The sequence below is a fragment of the Perna viridis genome, chromosome 9, assembly GCF_037379345.1.
Source record: "Perna viridis isolate PV_CMFRI_1.1 ecotype Kerala chromosome 9, ASM3737934v1, whole genome shotgun sequence".
Classification (NCBI taxonomy): Eukaryota; Metazoa; Mollusca; class Bivalvia; order Mytilida; family Mytilidae; genus Perna; species Perna viridis.
The window spans coordinates 12,333,653-12,348,637 of record NC_142453.1 but is presented as its reverse complement, the minus strand read 5'-3'; the positions used below and the strand labels follow the sequence as shown (position 1 = coordinate 12,348,637).

The window sequence follows — 14,985 nt, the reverse complement described above, 5'->3', positions numbered from 1 at the left end:
CACAAAGAAACTGTATGTGTACTATTAGAATTTTTTTACACAACATGTAACTAATTATATCATTTATATGATGACTTGCTAAAGTATTTTAAAAAAATGAAATTGAAGAAAGGAAATTAATTTTGTCTTGCCAGTCTCAGTGTTTATTTTAGATAATTTCATATACTTTGAGTTTAACTGTTCATAAAGTATATTTGTTAACTAGTACATGTAATTTATGAAAGTAATTGAAAAAGGTTTATATTTCACTCTCTATTTCTAATCGTCATATCCAACTTTCAGATAATAATTTTTTTTTTAACATATTTTTTTTTGTATTATAGGCTATATTGCAATGTCAGATGATTGGTTCTCCGAGTTTGTGTATGAAGTAGTTGTGGACAAGAAATACATATCAAAAGACATACTTGATGTTTTGCAGCAATCACCTGTCGTGCTACCAGCATGGGATCCTATGGGAGCTCTTGCTTAGTTATGTAGCCTTAGGATTAAAAGTGTCTCAGACTAAAAATTGTCATACGTTATATATATTTATTTGTTGTGTAGTAGAAAATATGTACAGTTTTATATCGAGACACCAGTGTGAATGGAATATGTAGATTTCAGGGTTCTATAAACAAAGTCAAAGTCTTTCCAAGAGAACTAGATGAAAGTATATTTAAGGTTCTACCAATCTGTTCATATCTTGGACATAACCTATTGATTTTTAAAATATGCCAAGTACTAGATTAAACCATGAAAGTATCTAAAAATGACATACTACCCAAAATCTTAGCTATTGCGGGAGAAAATATTCTGTGAAAGTGTCTTTTTTAAATAGATAAAATAGGTATTAAATAAAGATTTTGTAAAAAATGATTAGGTTTCTACAGATGAACTTGGGAGTCAATCATATTCTATGGTTCTCATTTCTTTGGTAGGGCAATATTGAGAGTAATTTTTGTAAGCAAATTTTAGGTTTTTCTTTATGTACAAAAAAATGTGAATTTTTATTATTTGGTATGGCTATATACATGTACTAAAAATGAATTATCAAATATTACTGTAGAATGTTAAAATGGAGAATTTATTACTGGTATTTATTTTTTTTAATTATGGTAAAATTTCAAATTTCAAAATTTTGTCTTCAAACGTGGTACATGTATATACAAATGATCAGCATGAGATGCATTTTTCTAAGATTGTCTGTTTATCTTATAGAGTTAAAACAGAAAATAATCTTTTCTGGTAAACACCCTTCATATTAACCAGTTCTGTATAAATTTAAGAATACATGTAGCATACATAAATTTAGATTTCATTAGCATTATTCCTATAAAAGGTTCTTATAACATGTATCAAAACAAGTAGGCATTCTCTTTCAATTTTTCAACTCGGGTTAAAGCGATGCAGTATTCTTTTTTGATAAGTTTCATTCAGATGTATAATTATACTCTTAGTTGGGGCTTTATGTAGCAATTCCTAGAAATCAGACATCAGTTACTAGTATTAAGAAATGGCTTCTTGGTAGCTTTCTTCCACATTTGAATTTTATTATTTCCGACATGAGTTGAGGTTAGCCATCTTCCATGTTGGAGATTAATTTAATTTAAATGCAAATTAAATTAGCTGTTACCATTACTTCAAACCATTTTAATAAGGTAGTTTTGAAGTTTCTACGTGCAATTAATGTGCCTGTTCTACTACAATATTTTTTATCTATTGCAAAATATATACCTGCAGTCAGAATTTTCAGTTGTTTATTTCACATGAACCCATATTACTAATTTATTCTTATTAAAAATGAAATTGAATTTTCAATAAGTGTTTGAAATGTTTAAACCAGTGAAAATTTCATTTGTGGTTTGTTAGTGAGGCATTTTTTGAAACAGTTATTAAATATATTATGTAGATCTGTCAAGTACCTTACATGATCACATGCAAACAAGAAGTCTTTGAGTGTGATACCCCTGCTATCAATCATGATATAAGGAAAATAAACAAAGTCCTCAGTAAATTTTGTTGTCAAATTTTTTTGAAAATGGATCACACCATATGGTTAACCTACAGGAAGAATGTGTTAAAATTTCAAGCTGCTGTAATGAGTAGTTGCTGAGAAAAATATTGCGAAAATTTCAACTTTCATAGATATAAAGTCAAAAAATAAATTAATGTCCTCGTTAAAAAGAAAGTTGTAGTTGAATTTTTTGAAAAATGAATCCAACCATATGGCCAACCTTCACGAAGAATGGGTTAAAAATTCTAGCAGCTGTAATGAGAAGTTTTTGAGAAAAGTGTGAAAATTTCAACTTTCGAAAATATAAAGTAAAAAAATAAACAAAGTCCTTGGTAAACAGTAAGTTGTTCCTGAATTTTTTTGAAAATAGATCCCACCATATGGCAAACATACATGAAGAATGTGTTAAAATTTCACAGCGCAGTGATGAGTACCTTTTTGCAGAGAAGACTGGCAGAAAAAATGTAATGGATACACAGACAAGGATATTAAAAATCTTATACCTCTCTTCTTAGGTTTTTACATGTACCTTTACATTGAATCTCTACACTGTTTACACTAAAAATCACGAAATTCTGGATTTTACAGATCATTATCGTAAATACAGCCAAAAAAAAGAAGGTTTGTTATAAAGAAGCATAAATAGGTAGATCTACCTTCGTACCAAATATCAATTCCTACACCAAGAGACAAAAACATTTCAGCCATACACGAATTATAAATATCACATGCATACACCAAGAGACAATAAAAATGTTGCAGCCTGAACATGAATTTGTCATAAAAAAATCATTAATTTGACCTTAAGGTCAAAGTGGAAGGATTAAGTTCATCTACTATGGTACGCAACACGTCTTTAGCACATGCCAAATATAAAAAGCCTATACTAGAAGACAACAAAATAACAGCCTAGACACAATTGTTAAGAATGAACGGATTGTTTATTAGGCATCTACCACATATTGTCAGGGTCCTAATTAATTAAAAAACACAAAATTCAGGACAGATGCATCTATAGGTAAGGTAAGTGTCTTCTCCTTTCCTAGAAACACTAGCTGAGTTGCTCATCTATATGTTGTAAAAAAATAAAAAAATAAAAAAACAAATGAGGGAAATTTGCATTTGTAAGCAAATCTATTATTTTATTTATGATATTAATAATTATTTATAATTATTTATAAATAGGCACTTTTGTCCACTTTCGCTTGCCATACTTCAGAAAATGACACATACTTATTTTTAGAAAAACAAGGAATTACTGAGAAAAAAAATAGGCTAAAAAATTGTAATGTTGATTGTGGTTTAGTATTATTTAAATTAAGGTATTGAACAGAAGATATAAAGTATTTCATACTTGATCGTTTTGGTATTCAAATATCCCGCTTTTAAACCTCTTCATCCGGGACTTCATCTAAAAACCTGACGTGGCTTTTGTTTTGGTACAACCGGAAGTTGACATCCTTTACCTCGCCTGTGTTATTATTTTGTCTGAAGGTCTCGCATATTTTGATACTTTGGAGTAACGGTCTTTCTCGTAAGTTCAATTTTGTATTCTAAGGTAAATAAAATGCCATTATAGTGTATAGCTCTTTAGTGCAAGTAAAACCTGACGATTGTCGTACGTGTGAAAAATGAAAGTTGATTTGGTGATGCAAGATTGATTTAATGAATGATTAACATGATGATCTTGAAGATGCAATTTATGTAAATGTAGTTATGAAGTGTATGGACTTATAACCTATTCAGTGGTTGTAATTTTGTTCTTCCATTACACCAACCAAACCGGAAAAATATCTCTAGCAGGACTACGACAGTGACCGTTGATTCGAGCACTTGAGTCTTGCCGTCTTGGTAGCTGCATGTAGATGTTTGTATGAACATGTACATGTACATTTTTACTATAATTTGCTTGATTTCCTCCCTCAACGTTAGATTGAAAAAAGGCAGTGGCTCCTTGTCTACACATGGGGCAATTTTGTGGATGAGGGCCTCTTCAGGCTTATCTAAAAAAAACATGTTTTACATGTACAAAATGTAAATGTATGTTAAATTCTGGAACGCATGCTAATGGCCATTTGGGTGATATACATTTTTAGTAGTTCTGCATTGTAAGGGACTGGTTAATACAGCTTGTGATAAAGATCTTGGCATGTACATGTAACATTCAGTACATATACATTTTTGTAAATATGCACTAAATATTACGTACATGTAGTACTAGTTTTAGACATGGATATACATACATGTGAAAGGCCAAGTTACTGAAAAAAATTTGTATAAAATACTGAACATTGTATATGCGAAAATCCATTTTTGACAAATTAAGTTATAAGACATTTATTGACAAATTTATCTCAATGATAATCATCTGAGGATATTACAAATGTACTGTATTAAAGAAGTACATGTATATATAAGAGTTTGAAGTCACTCAGCCATTTACATGAACATGTAAAAAAATTATATTTTCAGTAGAAACTGTCTGCTACTGTCAGTAGAAATTTGTGTTTGCCTTGCAAGGTCCAAGTGGCAAATTTTATGATCTGTAGTTTTTGTAGGGCTCTATCATTCATACCTGTATATTGTTATTGAATAATTCGCTTTTTTAATGGCCTAAGCATGAAATTTTAGGGTATATTCTGTATTTCCCTGCTGCACTTCACATAAACATTTTGTGTCATGATCAGGGACCTGTTGGAACAATTCATATACATGTACATTGTACATGTATATAAAAGTATACATGTACATGTATGAGAGGTACAAATGTATAGGTATCCCTATTCCTGGTAAGCTGCCAAATGTGAAGGAAAATCCTATTAACATAGATGCACTGCTCAGCATTTTCAGTTCTGATTTCTAGTGTTGAACCATAAAGAAACAAATCCCAATTTTTGATATGTCTAAAACCTTTTGTGAAGACTATCCTTGTACAAAATCATTACATCAGTTATTTAGGGACAGTTTTTATTATTTACAGCTGTTGGATAAATTACATTCTTTCTGGTTTCAACCAATATTCTATACACCAGTCTACATAATCATGTTAGAGGAACAATTACAAAAATCTATACTTTCGCTACATTTTTTAAGTTCATGTTCACTATATTTAAGGTCTTTCCCTACATGGGAAAGACATTGTTTTTTTTTGTCTTTTTTTTTTTTTTTTTTTTTTTTTAATTTCTTCCAACAAGTTCTTTGACATGACACATTTCAAGATACAACATGTACCATTACCAAATTTGGACCACGGATAGACGTATTACATGACAACTCTATGAAGGATTTCATAATCAATTATATAAGTTATCCCCCCTTTATTGGCATTTTTCCATTCCCCCCCTTTATTTTTAAGGGTATTATGATCATTCTTGGTTAACATGTACATTTGTGTACTTCATGTAGAGTTCATCATGAACCATAAGGAGATGACTGAGGTTTTATCATTTTCTTTAAAAGTTATGTTCTTTTGAAACAATTTCTTTCAATTGCTCATATCTTTAAAACCATTATACATGTAGATAGGACCCATCTGAAAATGGATACAAATAACAAAATGGATGGCCTAATGAATAAACATAAACATGTATTTTGTTATTAAATGGGAGCTCTATTCCTTGAAATATTATGCTTACATGTAAGTTTTGAAAATTCTTATTTTGAGAACAGAAAGTTGTAGAGCCATGGGACTTTCACCAGTGATCTTTGGTAAGTGTGACCTTTCATTTGCTCTCCAGGTCAAATGTCACAGAGTGCATAAAAACTGTCTCACTGCTAACTTGAGGCCTAATTTTAAGAAAACAAAAAGAGAAAAGTGCATATATGCAGTATATGAAAGGACCCTGATAAGCTCTACATTTTTAGCCCCAGTTTATAACAGTCCAACCATCAGTTCAAAAGTTATAACAATTTAATTGTTTCACAGAGTCAGGGCCACACATGTAGGTTTGTGAACTTGACATGATTGTGTGACCATGACTTAGTAACAATTTTTTAAGGACAAGGATTTTTAGATGTATGGTGGATATCTCATGTCTCTATGACTTATGGTTCTGGATTTTGTTATTGCATCATATTTCTTTAATTCATTGTGCCCACATTGAGCTCAGAACATGACCAAATTTTTGTAAACCTCTTGTACACATGTACATGTTCTTCAGATTTGAGATGTCTTGTTTTGGATCTGTTGAAATTTTAGTTTTTAAGAGTGATGGTATATATTTCAAAATCCACAAGAGATACACAAACAATCTTTACATACATGTAGAATGAAAGATATGCTCAGCCTCCAGTACATTTGTTAAAACAATGTACTTCAATGACTTGAAATTTTCATATTTTACAATGGTTGTGTATATTTCATCAGTACCTATATTTGTATTTATTGAATTGATGTTGCCTCATTTTTTAAATTTTATTGAACAGGCCTGAGGGTCATGTAATATATCATTTTGAAGGTCTAAATGAGCACATTTCAAAAAGTTCCAAACCAGATATTTCATACATTTTCAAAGGGTAGGGTCATTAAGTTCAAATATTAAAAGTTCTTTGAGCATAAGGCTGTTGCATATCAAATGACAAGTCTTCAAGTGTACATCCAAAATATTGATGTTTAGTTTAAAAAATGGGTAGATTTGGGACATTGAATGCAAAAACTAAGATATTTTGTATGGTTTGGTTGTCACATACATTTATATCAAATGAAAGGTCATAACATGTACATCTCAATTATGAATTTAGTTCTAAGGTAAAATAATCTGATTTGGGTTAAAAAGTGCAAAATGCTATAGTTTATAAAAAATTGGGGTTGTAGCATATCAGATGAAAGTTCCTCAAGTTTAAAATACAAAAATCATAATGGAAACCTGGACAGTGGCATTTGAAGAGGCCACCAAGTGCAAAAAAGAAAGTTGTTGTAGAAGGTTAGCTTATTACATTTACATGTGTCAAACAAAATGTCTTAACCTGTACAATACAGGAATAAAACTTTCAAGAAGAATGCTTTCAGTTGTTTTTCTAGTATGTTACTACATTTACATACTGAACATTTCTTTAACATCATGTAAAATTCATTGTTGCTAATTATTTCTTTAAAATGACAAAGTAAAGAGTGGAAATTATACATGTTAAAACACCAGACTAACTAATCAGTGCAATATGTTCTCAAATCTATGATAGATGCACAGTACATTGTACTATCATCTTCTTTGAACAGGGACAGGACTGTAAGTTGGTGTGCACTTTCGCTGCGGCTCTTGTACTAAGCAAGTGACTGCAGCCGTTGCACTATAAGAAATTTGTTTTGGCCTACATCTCGGCTTACAAATGTACGCTGAGCCACCAGTTAACCTTTGTATAATTGATTATGATCAATTGGAAGCCTTTTAATAACACATTCGCTTCGAAATTTATGGACATGTTTAATAATAGAAAAATGATGGTGATGTCTGTTTTGTCTTTTCATTGATAAAAAAAACATTGTATAGACAAGAAAACTCTTTTGGCTCCTTGGAGCCTCTTTATCTGTTAGTAAAGTGGCATGCTACAAAATATACTTATGTTTTATTTGATTTACCTGAGTATTTGTAAGAAGTACACATGCTATCATACATGAACATGTACTTCCATTGGTCATTACAATTGATTTTTTATGTGCATCTGTCCATCTATCCATCTGTCGTTCACACTTTATACAATAACTCAAAAATGCTGCCACAAGTTTTTGAGAAACTGATGAATTGTTTCTTTCTTTGGTGGATCTCTCTTTTAATTTTTTGTAAATTTCCCCTTTTTCGTTTTTGAGTTTCATGTATGGTACTTCTTAATTCACACAAAAATGAATTTATTTTCTGTTCTGGAACTAAAACCCTTGCAGCAATGTCAATGAAACTTGAATTTATATTGATGCTAACATGTACATTTTGTACATGTACATGTAAGCTCCCTTTCCATTTTTGTAAATTTCCAATTTTACGATTTATAGTTATGGGACTTTGTTCATAAAAAAATGGGGATTTCATAATTTTCAGACTAAATAACTCAGTAGTGGTTGTACTCACTTTCATGAAACTTTAGAAAATACACATGTAGTTTATTACCCTTGATGTTTATTGTTCCCTTTCAATTGTTTTGAATTTCTATTTTCTGTTATCAACTTTTTGGACCTTATTTATAATAGGGTGATTTCCCATAACTTCAAAAGCAATTTTCATGAAACTGTTGAATTATTTATTATTATTATTATTGTTGTTATTATTAATGTAAGCTTCTTTTTGATTTTTTATACATTTTTGTGTCAAATATTTAATCACAATCAGATTAAGGGCTGTATCAAAGTCACATTTGCCTCATTGGTTCAGGGTTCAATCTCTCTGGATATATCTACAATGTAGCTGCACTCAAAGTGTTTTATTCTTAATTTGGTGCTTGGATGCTGTAGGTAACATTTTACCATACAAATTAAATGTGCATGTATAAAGATATTGCTTCTGTTCAAAACTATTAGAAGTTCAGACTCAGTTGTTGTGTTGAGATTGGCTTACACATAAATTTTTATTTTTTGTATATGGTGTATGTTACAATGTACATGTAAATCATAGCCTTAAGACTATTCACTCATCTGCTTTCAGTTAAAAAAAATGGCAGACTTTGATCCTTGTGAATGTATATGGAACCATGAAAATGCCATGCAGAGGCTGATAAATATGGTAAGTACATGAAGAACAAATGTATATTGTGAATTAGTAAATAATTGAGACTTGTTGATTTCAAGATTTTTTCTGTTTTAGCCTAAATTTATGATTTAATCTGTACCCAAACAATACAATGTACCTTTGATCTTTATTGAATTCCTCATTCCATGAGGTAAACTTCCTAATTTATGGGTTAATGGGACATATGGGAATGGGATCCCGGGAATGGGCACAGGAATGGTGAATCAGAACTCATACAACAGCAAATTTTTATGTTATTTATGAAAAAATATAATAATTTAATTTCATAACATATAATGAGAATAGGTATGGTGTACATGTCAAAGAGACTACCCCACTGTAATGAAAATGTCAGCCTAAGGCCACTCATTGGTCAATGAAGGACAAGGAAACCCTCACATCACAAGGCAGGCTGCAGGTTGCCCCTAAACATCATTATACACAGCTACAGCGAAAGAGTTGCCCTGTATACTCAAGTAACTTAAAAATAAATGAAAGGTGAAAACAAAACAGGATGTACAGAGGTCCAGAAATTCTTGACTTTGGACATGCACAAAAATGTGGCAGGTTTAAAGTATGTATAGTCAGTGTTTCATTTTTAGGTTTGAGTCATTGTGAGTATGAATGGGATATGAGATATGAGGAATAGGGCTTGGAAATATGCCATTTGGGGAGGGGTGTATGGGCCTTACACAAAATTTAGCAATTTGGGAACTAGGAAGTTACAGCAAAATCTGTGTTGGGCTCACTGTCAACCCATGGAACAGCTGTAAGACTCCCTCTAAATATAAGTAATGAAATAATGAAATTAACTAACACCTGATGGTAATCACTTCTTCATTTATATTTGTTCTGTTGTAGTTGAGAAACACACAGTCGTACTGTACAGACAATGAATGTCTCACAGAGTGTAAGTATACAATGTAAATACAGGTTCAAAGGCAATACATAATGTATGCAGTATGAGGTTCTGGGTAAAAAATCTTTAGACAAGATTAAACTTTCAAGAAGTATGCTCAGAATTTGTTCTATGTGTACATTTGTATAATGTACATGTACAATGTACCAGTTTTTATATAAATGTGGATGACCTCTTCCGTTATCATGAGGTGGTAACAGTAATAAAAATAAGCAATACAGTGGGTGATACATCATGATGGTTTTAGGGTTGTGCTACCCTTTGGCAAAAAATTCTTGATATAAGTTTCGTGATTGGACCTTTGTTTGGAAATATTTAGATTCGCAAGGGCCTGCATGAAATATCTAGAGACAGCTCTTCCAATTAGTACTCAGCATTCCTTTTCATATTTCATTTCTATGATTGATGACTATAATCTTGTAGGGTTTTCATTTCTAGCTTGACTATGTGTCTAAGAATAAAACTTGAATATATTGACAGTGGACGACTTGTTTATTCAGGTAAATGCATAGAAATGAACAAGTACTGATAAGAGGTTAAAGGTCAACTATTTTTAATTGGGTCGTTGTTAATACTAACCAAATTAACCAGCATATTCAGTTCACAGTATAAGTTGTTTATTGGGTTTGTTTATTGGTGTAAATAACATGGAATTAAATTTGATACATCAGAAATACTTATAAAGTGAACCTACGTATTTGCTTTTGAATGGGGCTATTTTCCCATGGTAGTGTAAAATAATTTCAGATGCTAACATGCTTTACAAATCTAAAGGCTCTGGTGACTGCATTATCAATTCTGATTTTCAATCTAAATTGATAAAAAAAGAACAGTGATGCACAGTGAAAGCAATTTTTGCAGATTTAATATTAGAAAACTTCAGATTTGATTGCTTTTTATTGCCATCACTTGGTGTCGGTCGTCGTTAACAATTTTTCAAAACTCTTCTCCTCTGACACTACTTGACTAATTGCAAGCAAACTTGGTATGATGTTCCTTGGAGTATCCTGCATAGAACTGTTGTGGGGATTTTTGATCCATCGAAAAACATGGCTGCCGTTACTAAAAATAGCACAAAGAGGTCAGACAGTAGTTTTTCGCATATACCTCCCAAACCATTAGGTTTAGCTAAATTCTGAGATTGGTAAAAGTGTTCAGCATGATGAGATCTAACTGAGGTCAAATTTTCATTTTCATCTGTTAAGCCATGTTGGAGTTATTGCTCTTTTACAAAGTTTTTTTGCTATTTTTAATGTTATTTCTTTCAAAAATCTTCTCCTCTGACACTAATTTATCAATTGAAACAAAACTCAGTATGAATATTCTTTAGGGTATCCTGCATAGAACTGAAGTGGGGTTTTTTGATCCGTCGAAAAACATGGCGGCTGTTACTAAGAATAGAACATAGGGGTCAGACAGTAGTTTTTCGCATATATCTCCAAAACAAAAACAAAAAGTTGTCAGATGCCTCCTTGTAAGAGTAATTGCCCTTGAAAGGTGAAAAATGACTTTTTTGTACAGTTTTCAGTCAGTATCTTGATGATAGATTTAGACTTTCATTTACTGAAATTATCCTTATGATAAGTTCTATCAAAGTTTTCTTGAGTCAAAATTGTTGGATAACTTCTTGTTTAATTTTTTGCCCTTGAAAGGCACAATTCAGCCAGTGAGCGATTCAGGCTTCTGGGAGCCTCTTGTTTTATAGAGTATCCTCAATGAAATGACAAATTTTGGATTGCTTAAAAAACATGACTGTCATTTCTAAAAATAGAACAATGGGGTCAGACAGCAGATTTTTTCATACATCTCCAAATCTGTTAGGTTAGCCAATAGCTTTCAATTACTGAAATGATCCTTATAATAAGACTTACAAATGTGTCCAATGAATCAAATGGAGTCAAAATTGTCTGACAACTCCTTGCTGGAGTTATTGCCTTTAGAAGGCAAAAATTTAAACAGATGAGCGATTTAGGCTCCTGGGAGCCTCTTGTTACTGTTCATGATGTATTTGTGCATTGATTTGTGGATATTTTAATTAAAATTTTTGTGGCTTAGTGAAATCATTTTCATGGATCTAGAAAGGGTGGACTTGGGCACTGACTTGCTTAGGGGGTCGACTCCAGTGATTTTCCATCTTACCATAGAATCAACCAAACTTTTCAAGCATAAGAGGGTGGCAGACCTCCATGGACCCCTCTTTGATCCCCTATTGAAATGGTTCTTGCAGTTCATGATAACCTTAAGAATAGGTACTCATCATTGAGTAATGCTCTCCGTTTGTGATCTTTCCCAAAATTAAGCCTGTTTGTCAAAAATACATTCCATTAAATTCCATTAACAAGATGTGCTATATTTCTATTTTAGTACCAGGAGCCGACAACGCTCCAGATGGTGGGTTCAGTACAATGATGTTGATGATGATTGGCTGGCTGGTTGTTGCCACAGCACTATTTTTGCTTCGACCAAGGAGTCTCAGGCAGAGAGGTGACCTCAAACCAGACAGAAATAATGTAACTACATCATTCTTATTAATATACATATGGTTAATTACCATAATTAAACAACCAATAAACCTGTCGATGTGATGTCACCATGATCACAATAAAAATGGCTTAATATTTGTCATGTGTGTATAATTTATCTTTAAAATAGCAACTAATGAAACAGATTCAGGACACCATACTGATAACTGATGAAATTGTTGCATGAGACAGACTATAACAGTACATGTATGTGCCTGTAGACATTACAATAAATTTGGATAGTGTATTTACTGATTAATTGAGTTATTTTTTCTTTTCCATGATTAGGACCCCAGTCCTCCTCCACCAGGACCATCTGTATCATAAACTAGGATTAATAAATCTCCACAGACCAGTGCAAAGCTTGCTCATCTTGCTGATCCCAATGGACAATGTTAACGATCATGGACTTAATATACCCATTGTACATTTCTTAATATACATGTACAGTTTATAAACTATAGAATTTTGAAGCAGAAAATACTTGTTTTTGATAGCATAATGCAGAATTGTCCGTATTATACGAGACCTTCAAGGAGATCCTTTAAAGCAATCTTAGATCAAAAGAAATAGAAAAAATACTGTTGTTTTACTTAAGACAAGTTAGAAATGCCATTCTTAAATTTTCAGCTTTATAAGAAACACCTGTGTTCCTTTCATGAATCTTGAAAAGTTTCATTTTCTAATACCTGATTAGTGCTATGATCTTTGTATGAAATATGTATTACTAAATGCATCTGCTAAATGTATATATTTGTACCAGTAAGTATAAGGATCATATTAACTATGGCTTTGACAAAAAATGTTTTGTACTGTATGAAATATGCACATCTTTCAATATTCCAAAATCAGGATTTTCATTATATGAAGATGAAAGCTATTTTCTGAAATGGATCAAGGAGTTGGGCTTTGGTTTCGAATTTCATGAAATTATAATAGGAGTGGATATGGACTATTACTTAGTAAGACATTGTCCAATTTTATATTTCTCATGGATGCATTGATGCATTTACTGTTTTTATTATAGAACTGTTATTGTTGTTATACGTATATAGAGTACATGTAGTTGTACCATGTGGTAATTCAATCCCGATTCCAACTGAAATGTTGGCTTGCAAGTTTTTAAAAAAAAAAAATTATGAAGGTTATACAATGGTGCATTTGTTGTGTTTCGCCATATCTGTTCCTTTTTCTATTATCAAATTATGGGTAATGATTACTGATACAGATATCATTCAAAATTGCATCTTTCTGACATTTAAAAGTACCTACTGGTAAAGTAAAACATGTTTAAAGCAATCCTCTGTTCAGGTGGAAGTCTGTTGTTTTTTTTTAATTAGGTTTTTGGTCAACGCCAATGAAGGCAATAAAATTTAAAGAAACTAAATTCTAATTAAATTTGGTTAATCAGGTTACATTACAGTGGACTTGAACAGAATTGTGTTGTCACATGGTACATGTATGAAAAAATTGTTTTTTGTTTCTTCTTTTTTCATTGTTATCATTTTATATTTACATTGAGGGTTGTTAATCCCATGTGGGATTACTCTGGAAGTTGCTTTGTCATACTTCATTATTATTTGTAATCTATTGATTTTGTTAATTGTATTTTAAACATTGTTAAACAATTTAATTGAGGTTTATTAATTGAAAGACTCAAAGTTTCATGTACGACATTTGTATCTTTTTGTCAGGATAAATGGCAATTTTGATGTAACAACAGTACACTGTTATAATTAAAAAAATCAATTGACAGTCTTGTTTGTAACAACATTTTTTCCAGTCATTTTGTAATGATATTTGTTTCCATGGTGATGTTTCAGAGGAATATGAAAGTTCCTTCTTCTACCATAAGATATCTAATTCTACCATGATATACATTTAATGTTCTAATTTTCCACCCTCTGTCGGCCATTGGCCATATGAGGTTAATGTAGCAATCGATGGTGAGTGAAATATAATGACTGAATTATTGGGGTTATATGATATCAGTATACACTCTTATTTATATAAGGGTACATTTTTTTGCCAATTTAAATTGCATCAATAATATTTTTTCTAGTCAACTTTCTTACTCGTTTGTATTTTATGGTTCTTCAGCTTTGATTGGAAACATTCTTTATTCATTCCATTCTGAAACTATGGGGGTTGTTTTGTTTTTTTTTTTAAACATTTTTAATACACAAATGTATTTATTAGTGTCTAAAAATCACAACCTATTTTGATTTTTATTTTGCATCACTAACTACAGCACATAAAAGTTAATTAATTTGTACAGAACTGAAGAAATATTTTCAACAGTAATCTGTACATTTTTCTTTTGATCTTGTTGACAGAAATTTTTTCTCTTGGACATGATAAGATATTAAAAAAAATATCTGTCAAAACATTTGAAGTGATTGCGACCTCATTAGATCTTCTTCATAATTTTGAATGAAAATGACATCACACTAACAGTGTATAGCTGCACTACTAGAATTTTACGCGACAAAAGTAGAATAAGTCAAAAATGATTTAAAATGCCATGTATATGTATGGGGTTTCTTATTTACAGTATAATAGTTACTTTTTATGTTAATACTGATAATATCATATCATCGACATATGAAATATCTCTACCTGCACTCATAGGCATATTGAGATGTTCAAATTTTTTTATCAATGCAGCTTCAAAAAAAACTTTCGAGAAAGATCTGTGTTCTAAGATATTTCATGAAGCACTGGTCAATGTTATTGTCCATTGTGTATAAATCTTACAAGGCAAGAAATTCATCTTCTGTGATATTTCTACTATGATTTTCTTTCTCATGTCATTAAATAAAAGTGGATATGGGA

General features: G+C 31.4%; 2 protein-coding genes across 5 annotated transcripts in view; both read left to right on the top strand.

Annotated features, from left to right (window-relative positions):
- LOC148606806 (bleomycin hydrolase-like) overlaps positions 1–8,708 on the top strand; it is a 24,300-nt gene extending 15,592 nt beyond the window's left edge. For 2 of the 3 annotated variants that reach the window (XM_088546589.1, XM_088546588.1), the window contains exon 11: positions 324–3,534. In XM_088546589.1, coding sequence (XP_088402715.1) covers positions 324–472 — 149 coding nt within the window. In that variant the 3' untranslated portion in view covers positions 473–3,534. Of the gene's footprint in view, positions 1–323; positions 3,535–8,625 lie in introns of those variants that run through there. The other variant, XR_015915424.1, reaches the window with a different exon arrangement.
- On the top strand, positions 3,423–14,985 carry LOC148606805 (small integral membrane protein 14-like). Of its 2 annotated transcripts, none has more exons than XM_088546592.1 (5): positions 3,423–3,530; positions 8,626–8,703; positions 9,571–9,619; positions 11,993–12,138; positions 12,439–14,985. In XM_088546592.1, exons 2-5 carry the CDS (start codon positions 8,635–8,637, stop codon positions 12,475–12,477), a joined length of 303 nt encoding a protein of 100 aa, XP_088402718.1. In that variant the 5' UTR covers positions 3,423–3,530; positions 8,626–8,634; the 3' UTR covers positions 12,478–14,985. The 2 variants fall into 2 exon arrangements, with proteins under 2 accessions (XP_088402718.1, XP_088402719.1); XM_088546593.1 differs by having other exon boundaries at positions 3,423–3,554.

What these genes read in the sequence shown, in the direction of transcription:
- LOC148606805 (XM_088546592.1), top strand. Translation starts at nt 8,635, where the DNA reads ATGGCAGACTTTGATCCTTGTGAATGTATATGGAACCATGAAAATGCC. An exon ending in TGCAGAGGCTGATAAATATG is followed by an intron (nt 8,704 to 9,570) that starts GTAAGTACATGA and finishes GTTCTGTTGTAG; the next exon opens with TTGAGAAACACACAGTCGTA. An exon ending in TCAAACCAGACAGAAATAAT is followed by an intron (nt 12,139 to 12,438) that starts GTAACTACATCA and finishes TTCCATGATTAG; the next exon opens with GACCCCAGTCCTCCTCCACC.